At 37.3% G+C, this 9,718-nt stretch overlaps 1 protein-coding gene across 1 annotated transcript; it reads right to left on the reverse strand.

The window, feature by feature from the left end:
- Positions 1-7,512: 7,512 nt before the first annotated feature.
- On the reverse strand, positions 7,513-8,235 carry LOC107043986 (formin-2-like). The gene has a single exon (XM_015265716.1). The coding sequence runs from the start codon at positions 8,233-8,235 to the stop codon at positions 7,513-7,515; it is 723 nt and encodes a 240-aa protein (XP_015121202.1).
- Positions 8,236-9,718: the final 1,483 nt, after the last annotated feature.

Below are 9,718 nucleotides of genomic sequence, written 5' to 3' on the forward strand. Positions count from 1 at the left end.
TTTTCCCAAAGCAAAAACAAACAACAACAAAACGAAAAACCCGCAGAAGACAGTAATCCTGATGTAAATAATTCATCAGTGCATGTTAGAACTTGTCATCGAAGAGAGTGGAGAATTTCTCCGTATTGTAAAAATGTAAAAATATGAAAATATAAAATGTTGTCGTTATAGAGGAATAAAAATTGTTTTTTTCCCATACTTTTTCGTTAGTAGAAAGCACAGTGTGTTGTTGAGAAAAGATTTATAGTCATATCAATAGTCTATTCTATCCAGCAGAACAGAAAATGTCTATTGACAAACCCCTTTTTCAGTAACAATAATGCAACTCTCCTAAACGACAGACAAACGTAAAAATTTCGAAGAAAAATTTTTTTCGGAGCATTCTTTCTCTCTTACATGATGGCGTACTCTTTTGCCATCATATATGAACAAAGAATAATAGTTGACAGACTGATTTCTTTGAAAAAAACCGATGGATCTCCCCTAAAAACTGAAAAACCCAAAAATTTCGAAAAAAAAAAATTTTTTACGGTGCATTGCTTCGCTCTTCCATTATGGCGTATTTTTTTCATTTCATATAAGGACATCCTCTATCATAAAAAAAATATTTCGATCGAATATCGAGCGGCCCTAGAGTGAAAAAAAAATGAAAACGCGAAAAATTCTCAAAAAAACGGTCTAGGAGCTTCTTGATGGCTCTGAAGTATTTTTTATCTTGAAGTACGAGAAAAAACAAAAATTTTCTTTTTTTATTTATCAAAATCGGATGCTTTATTCAGAAGTAATGATTTTTTGAAAATTTCAAGTTTCGTAATGATTATTTCAGAAACAAAAAGTGGCAGGGCAATGAAATTTTGCATGACCACTGGCTATATGTAGTAGTTCAAAATGCACCGACTCAATGATTTTTCTCAGACAAAAAAAAATCGGGTGTGGCTGAGTTGACATAGAATGTCCATTATATTGATAGTTCCATCACCCACTGAGAATAAGAAATTTGTGAATTCGATTTCTCCGGGCAGCGCACGCATATTGTCAGTAAGAGCAAATTGTGAGAATTCAGGCGATAAAGAACTGAATTTGATTGATAAGTTGACCAATTCACTGCGAGTTGCATATTTTTTAACTGGTAACAGTTGACGAAAATCACCTCCCAATAACATGATTTTTCCTCCGAATGTTTGATTATTACCCACTACATTACGTAAATTGCGATCTACTAATTCGAGAGCATGTCTTGGTGCCATTGGTGCCTCATCCCATATGAACCTATCAATACTTCTTAAATACTCGGCTTCTTTAGATTGCACTCTAATAGTTTGTGATGAGTCTTTGTACAATGCAATTGGTAATTTGAATGTTTTGTGGACCGTTTTCCCACGTGGAAGTAGCGTTGCTGCTATACCAGTGTAGGCCATGGTACATAATTTCTTTCCTCTACTTCGCAACAAATGATACAACGTGGTATAAATAAATGTTTTTCCTGATCCGCCTGGTCCATCAATGAATATGCATCGACATTCATTATCAGCTATGTCATTCAAAATTTGATTCAAAATTTTATCGACGATATGTTTTTGTTTCTCATTGAGCTTTTGATACTGTTCAGTTCCAATGATATTATGTTGTGATGGTAATATATCATTTTGAACATCATCGATATTGGTGATTTGTGGCATCGAAGGGTAGTCTGTTATGCTTGATCCTTCATCGCTTAGTAGCATATTTATTTGAATATAAGCTTTCAGGTCAGCCTGATGGAGAGACATTATTCGTGAGTAGTCCTCTGCCAATGAGTCTCTAAATTCCTCCCGTAATTCTTCGGGGTGAACCGGTTTACAGTGGATTAAAATACGTACAAATAATTATCGTAATTGTCTTGGCATCATCCAAATCTCAGCTTCACGCATAGCAGTCATCCATTCGTTATCATCTTCGATTAAACCTAATGCTAAACATGTACTCATAAATGCTAGATGTATTATTCCATTTACTGTTGTTAAATCTTCATAGCTCGTAGCTCCTTTTGCAGATGTCAGTAATAATCTGAGATGGAATAATTCTATTTGTGTAGGACTAACCGAGTATATTCGACCAATGACATTGAAATGACTTTTGCGTTGCTCCCAAATCCACTCACCATTCTTCTTTTTGAATGTATAATGCTCTGGTATTTCAGCATATGTAAAATTTCTAGCTTCTGGGTCCTGTTGGTTTAACTTGAAATATGCAGTTAGAGTCGTATTTTTACTCAAGGCACTCTGAATGGCATCAGCATTATCAATTTGGTCGATCATAACAGTTTGCTGATTTGGGAGATGTATCGATAAGCGTGTGATGCTGTGACTTTTATCGTGCATATGGAAATTCAGAATACGTGCACATGCTTCAGGAGGACTGACATAACGTGTTTCCAGATAATCCTTTATTTCATCGTGATTGAGAATGGCTTGCTCTGTATTAGGGTTCGATCCTTGAACAACAATAGCGACCGCATCGGGGCCTTTATAAATGTATTTATAAAGATATTTCACAGCTTTAATATTTGAGATGACTTCGTCATTCACGTGACAATTGAGATGTTGCAATAATTCTTTATTGTGTGGAACAACACTTCGATTGTCAAAAACAAATCCATCTCGGCGAGTATATTGCCCTGTGTCACGACGCTTGTAGCAAGAGTAACCATCCTCATCCATCGTTGTTTCATTGTGAAATGTTTTTGGATATTTCTTCGAACATTGCTTCTTATCATCTAAACACCAATCACCGCATGGACCGTGGACCATATTATTTTTTATGATTTCGTGTAATTCTGGATTTTCAAAGGAACTTGTCATTTCAGCAGAAATATATTTGTCTACAATTTCAGGAGTTGTAATTTTGGAATTTGGTTTTAACGTCAATAGTAGGTGAACATGAGGTAATCCACGTTTTTGGTATTCGATCACACGCATGTGAGCTAGAACGTCTCCAAATATTCGATCTTTAGTGATTATTCTTATTAGCTCGTCTTTTTTCAATTCAAACACGGGAGCTACCAAATCTAGCCGGTCTGATGAAGTTCGTCCATCCAGAAGATTTTCGCTTATTTCTCTCCATTTCGAATTGCAGGTCATGGTAATGAATAAATCTGGTTTACCAAAATTACGAACTATCGTCATCGAGTCTTGATAAGTTTGTAACATATAACGCGGTGATCCTACATGAGAAGATGGCAGGATGACAATTTTACCAATGCGACCATTCGTATCTTGAGCCCGTCGTTGTAAATGATCAATTACATTTTCGTAGCAATCCACGCGCAGTTTTTGTTGTATCGAACGTAAATAATTATCATCATTCCATCTTTTTCCATTTTGACATAGCTGTCAACTGTCCATTGCTGGAATAATGCGAGTGCCAACAATATATAATTGGGTTCGGTTCGAATTGCCATTCGATACTTGAAGTACGCATTTCTCGTGACTCTGGTTTTACCATCAGTTTGTTTCATTTTATCATGCCAGCCTCTAGTTCCATATGGATAAAATAATGGATGAGTCCATGTTTCAACCCATTCATTCATTGCACTGACATATTGTAAAACTTTGTCCGATCTATTCCGAATAGTAATATATGATTCTGGAATGTCTCCATCTGCTGTTGTTGAAAAAACTGCCGCAACTTCGTTAATACGTTGGAAATTGTAGCGCCGTCTATCTAATCCTTTTTTTAATGAGAATAATAACTCAAGTTCTGGTTCAACGCCATTATTCCTTAAAGTCATGAAATCTAGCTCTTCTTTCATCATTTGATATGATAAAACATGTATATTAGATATTCTCATTGCATTATCAATTGCTTCAAGAACTTCGGCATTCAAATTTGTATTTGCATTCAATCTATGATTGGTCGCTTCATCAGAATCGATTATGAAGAGCTGTCCAAAGCTAGGTAACTCATTATCAGCTGGATATAGTGCCGTATTAATTTGATAGTAAATTTGACCTTGAATTTGAAACAAAAAGGTCCTGTTGGTCTGTTATTAAAATTCACCAAGTTGGCGTTAAATGAAGCAACTGAAAATGAGTTATTGTCAGACCGACTGTTCTGATAGAAGTGATTCGATTTTTCATGTGTTCCATCGAATAGTTCCTTCAGAATTTGCGGGGGACTTGGTAAATTTTGAACAACAACCTTTCCATGACTGCAGCAGTCACTGAATGAGTTACCTTTACCTGGAATTCTTTCCGCAGCAAAATGCAACGCTCCGCAATGAACGCATGGGATGTTCATAGGACCAAGATAATGTTCAGAAATCCTATTTGTTTCCTGCGTAATAGTATTATTGCCACTAACATTATGGACGAATCGATAACGTGTTTTTTCAAATGGGTTGCAACCTGACTTTGTGACACTGAAAATTCTGTAGAATTATTGCGCAATAGCTGGTTCTGATAGCCTGTGACAGGACGTTGGATTTTGATTACCCATTTCTCTAGAATTGGATATTGGAATTCCCTTGTCAGATACTGGTTGTGGCATGAAAGAACTTGGATTATTATTGAAATTATTCATGCCAGAATGATTACTAACAAAAGAGAGAGGTGAATGTTGGAAAAGTCAATCGTTTGTTTGTAATGTGGATTCATCCTTCTTCAATCCAACAGGATTGATTGATCGATAATTTTGTGAAAGGACCTTCTTTTCGGTAATAGTCTTTCTACATTTAGGACCCAATTTGGAATAGTTGGAATACCTGTGATCATGAGAGATGACATTGAGAACTGATTTTTGCGACATTTGGTGAGATTCTGAACGCGTAGTAGTGACATGACTATTTATTCTCATGGATTCTATAGGAATTTCATTCGTTCCGCCAGTTTCATTTTTCTCTCCCATAGAAGTTGGTTTTTTCGATCTGCCACTCTCCAATTTCTCATCAGTCAATGCTAAATATCTTTACGGCATTTTCACTACTTTTATTCTCTTTCTTTTTTGTTTGAATTTCAAGATTGTCTGTTTAATTCCCAGGTAATAATCTGTTTTCAATCTCAGGAAATCAGTTTGTTCAAAGATTATTTCTGTTAGTCTCAATATCTGAATTACTCTATAAGAATTGTTTTCATTCGTCTGAATATCTCTATCAATCTGCTTTCTATTCTCTTTGTCTAATTATCTATATCAATCTGTAGAAACTTGGTTGAATTTCATAAATTTCTGGGAAGCATGTAGGATGGGAATAAAGTTTTATTTACGACAAGTTACAAAATAATTATCCACTTTAATGAATGAATAATAAAATATAATAAGTAAAATAATCTATTATCATCGACACTGTAATAATTGATATGTGTGTAATGTCCCTCAGCTGTTGCAGTTCTCATTAACCTATACTGCTGAAAAACAAAAAGAATTATTTTTAATGATTGAGACAATCTAAGAGAAATTTATCAATAATCTGAAGTCAATTTTTACCTTCTATTAAATTGATTTCGTTTCTTAACGTAGTGAAACTGGAACATGCGTTGCACTGGTGCTTAAACTAAATTTTTCCTACAAAGTGAGAAAGTGTGTTTTAATTCATTTAAGTTTTTAATTCATAATTAATTTTCGTATTGTTTTTTCTTGGAAATTAAGGATGTTTCAATAAAAATGAACCAAATTACCTTCAATAGGAGATTCAATGACGTAAAAGTTGGTGCAATCACTTTATTCCAATTAACTTGGCACGTGTTGGCGAGGTTTTCAAAGGATTATGAAATTATGAGATACGACACGCGTAATGAGTGCTTAATTTGTTAAAGGCTGACACACAATTGGAACTATAAGGAATAAGGAATAACCACAGCCAACCACAGTTAGAGATTCAAATAGGATTCCCTAAAATTTAAAACAGATGGCAGCAGAGAGGAGCGTTGCCGATTTCTTGAATGCATTAAAAAAATATGATCAGATGGATTTTATCCTTGTCGGTTCCATTGAGAGTAACGCGACATTTCCGAGGATTTTTATAACAATAGCAAGAAAAAAAATTCTCAAAATGTCCAAGAATTCTAATTTTTTTAATGAACGTATTTGTCTCCAAATCAGAAAAAATGAGGAAACGAAATGGAAAATAGAAGTTTGAAGAATTCAATTCAATGTTCATTTGTACTTTTCAAATATGTAGAGAACGATTTTAATTGCATGAGAAATACGAAATGCTGATATTTACCAGATTTAACTCTTGACTTTTTCAATAATGACAGCTATATCATTAATTTATCAGGATTTTTTGTTTTAATAAAGATCTTAATTCTCCTCTCACTGAAAAGAAAATCAAAGGAAATTTGAGGAGATTGAGGAGTACAAGAGAGAAACATAATCAAATCGAAAATTCTTAATTTTTATTACAAAGATACAAAAGATGACTATAAACTAAAATCTCAGTTTCTTTTCATTGAGCGACGACGATGAGAAGATAATCATCTTCATTTTTTTCTTAGCATATGGTAATGCACTACACACAATCAACTCCACCAGCTCCCTAGCATAATCACTTCCTATCGATTCCACCATCTTTTTATCATAGCTATTTCATATTTTCATCTCTCTTTGTACTTGTTCGTTTATCAAGATAATACAGGCACTTGTACTTACCCTACACGTAAAAAATATAATAAAGCTCAGGTCAACACAGTCAGACATTTACGAGTATAAATTTGGCTTCTGCCAATATTCTTCCCAATGGGCATCAAGTACAGTACACAAAAACATATGTTCGACATAATTTTGTTAATCAGTGTAGGCACTTATCTTAAAATTATCTCTAAAGAAAAACAATCATTAAAGTTTTGTTCGTAAAAAAAATAATATGGACTTGAAAATTAGATTTGACCTCAGTCATTAGTTCCTTTTATCAAACAGGCGACACTGCAAAAAAAAACCTCATTCTCAAACATCATTTCTTGTCGTCAACGGAGAAACTCATAGCTTCTACCCAACTTGTTGGTTCACGGTCAGACTAAATAAATCTCATTTTTTTAAACAAAGCTTAAATAATAAAGCCTTCTGGCTAATACTTCATTGGCAGATTGAAACTGTAAAGCCTTTGGCGCCTTTTCCTGCTAGAAGTTTTGGTTCAATCAGAGTGAAAATCGACAGTGTTAACGATCGCAAGTACTAAAAAAAAAATGGGCTCAAAAACAAAAATGATTTCCGCAATAGGATGGAAAACGTGGGGAGAGGTATTTGCTATGATTTTACCTCATTCCTATTGCCAATAAAAAATATAAAAAATCCTACTTGGGATCGGGTCTTTCTGATCTATTTCATCAGTCACGAATATAAAGTTATGAATTAATTTTACATCTCTCTTATTGCAAACTAAAGAAAAATGGGACGAAAGGAAAACAAAACAAAAATGAAACTAAAAGAAAAGAATAATGAAAAACAAAAAAAAAATGTGCGCATCATTGATGCAGGTACCCTAAGAGAAATGTAGAATTAGGCATGGAGAGAATTTAATCAGACTCCTGTGAAGAATCATCAGTGTTGAATGACAATTATCTCATCACCTTTGCCCGTTTGAGATGATGAAGGACTTTTGTCCTGCAGTCGACCACCTTTCTGCTTGACCTGCTTAGGGTTAGGTCTTCTCTTTTTGCGAGGATCAGCCGGACGTGCTCCTCTTGGTGATGAGTTAACACCGTTGACTCTTTCCAGTGACTCTTCATCGTCAGATATATGTTCAGGTTCTACATATGCTGGAAATTTCCCATCATCGTCGTAAATAGTTAGAGGCCGGACACCATTGCTAACAGGTAGTTCTGGGAGTACCTGATCAAGTGGAGGCTGACCTGAGTTCCCCCCAGCAGCGAGTGAACGTTCCTCTGGAATCATTCCACCTGGAACACCAACTGGATGAGAATAGACATCAGCTGGTTGTCTTGCCATGGGTAACAAAATCTCAGCAACAGGAGGTGGAGCACCCCCAGCAGCGAGTGAACGTTCCTCTGGGACCATTCCAATTGGGACACCAACTGGATGAGGGGGGAGATCAACTGGTTGCCTCGCCATGGGTGGAAAATTATCATCAATAGGAGCTGGAGCACTTCCAGCAGCGAGTGGATGTCCCTCTGGGACCATTCCACCTGGGACACCAACTGGATGAGGGAGGAGATCAACTGGTTGCCTCGCCATGGGTGGAAAAATATCACCAATAGGAGCTGGACCACCTCCAACAGCGAGTGGACGTCGATTGGGGATCATCTGACCTCTGACATCAACTCGATGAGGGGGGGGGGGGGGTTGACAGCTGGAGCTAAAGCACCCCTATCATTGAGGGTAGCTACTTCAGGAGCCATCTGTCCTGAATAACAACTGGATCAGGAGGGAGCTGCCTTTGAACAGCCAGTGCATAATCTGGAACTCTCTGAGCACGTTGCTCTGGCATCTGTGTCAACATACCAGCACCAGGAACTGGGTCGCCAACAGCAGCAAATGACAGTCCCTCCAGGGCCCTATGACCTTGAACATCAGCAGGCTGTGGGGTGATCTGGGGTTGTCTTTCAATTCTTGCTATTTCTGCAGGGAATGCAGGTACCTCTGGTACAATCCGTCCCTGTACGACTGGCTGAGGGGGAGCTTGCATGACATCATTATTCCTACCATTGATACCCACTGCCTGTGAATTGATGTGTTGTCTTGAGATCTCTGCTGCAGGGAGAACAGCTGCATTACCGCCAACAGGAACCATGGGTGGTGCATGACAGATCTGACCTTGGACTGCAGGGGCTGCTGTCCCTACAACTCCAGCAGGGATTCTGTACCCTGCCCTCAATCTCACTGGATCGAGTACCTGATCACCCACTACTTGAATATTTGCCATATCTGGGATCTGTAGGAGCATCGTCTGGTAAGAATTACGTCGTAGAGCAGCCTGAACTTTAACGTGTGCACCACGAGCTGGGGAGTTGTGGGCATTGAACATGGTGACGTTGATCACCAAACGATAATGACCGTCTATAATAGCTCCACTTCCGTACGCTGCGTTCCCGTAGATCTGCTCCTCGATAGCAGTCTCGATGAATCCAACGATTTGGACAATGCCTTCAGCATTGCCAATGTTGGCCAGAGGGATCTCAGGAACATTGGCGACGATAGCATTAGTTGGATCAATATATGACCTGTGGATCGTGATCGTTGATCGACGTTGGACTGAGATCTCAATTATCATGAGATTAGCAGGACCGGGATACCGAGAATCAGCTGGCACTATTCGAGCTCGAGTGATTGTGATAATCTGGGCATAGACTCGATTCCCGTAAGTCCTGGCCATGTTCTCACAGAAGAGCACTCTCAGCTGCCTGCCTTCTGTCTTGCTGATGATGCATCTGAACAAATACACTCATCGAGAGGCCTCGTTAGCACGTGTTGCGCGTGGATCCAAGGCGCTAATAACACCCGTTATCTCACTGAAAAAGAGAGAATTAACTATTAAAAACACGTAAAATGACGAAGAATTCAATAATTAATTAATTAATTTTCCAATCTTTTTTATTCCTTCTCAAACAATTTCAACAATTCAAGATAAAAAATAGAAAAATTATTTTGAATTTTAGTTTGAATTCTGGATTTTAGCTATGATCTCGTCTTTATGCGATAGAAATATCATTTTTGACGCACAGACAAAAATTACGAAAAGATAATGAAATTATCTAGCACTAACGGTAACACCACATGATAGTTTAAC

Source organism: Diachasma alloeum, unplaced genomic scaffold (genome assembly GCF_001412515.2).
Source record: "Diachasma alloeum isolate Michigan unplaced genomic scaffold, Dall2.0 Dall_scaffold_00653, whole genome shotgun sequence".
Taxonomy (NCBI): Eukaryota; Metazoa; Arthropoda; class Insecta; order Hymenoptera; family Braconidae; genus Diachasma; species Diachasma alloeum.

Excerpts from the sequence above, each read along its gene's own strand:
- LOC107043986 (XM_015265716.1), bottom strand. The coding sequence starts at position 8,235 with ATGATCCCCAATCGACGTCCACTCGCTGTTGGAGGTGGTCCAGCTCCT.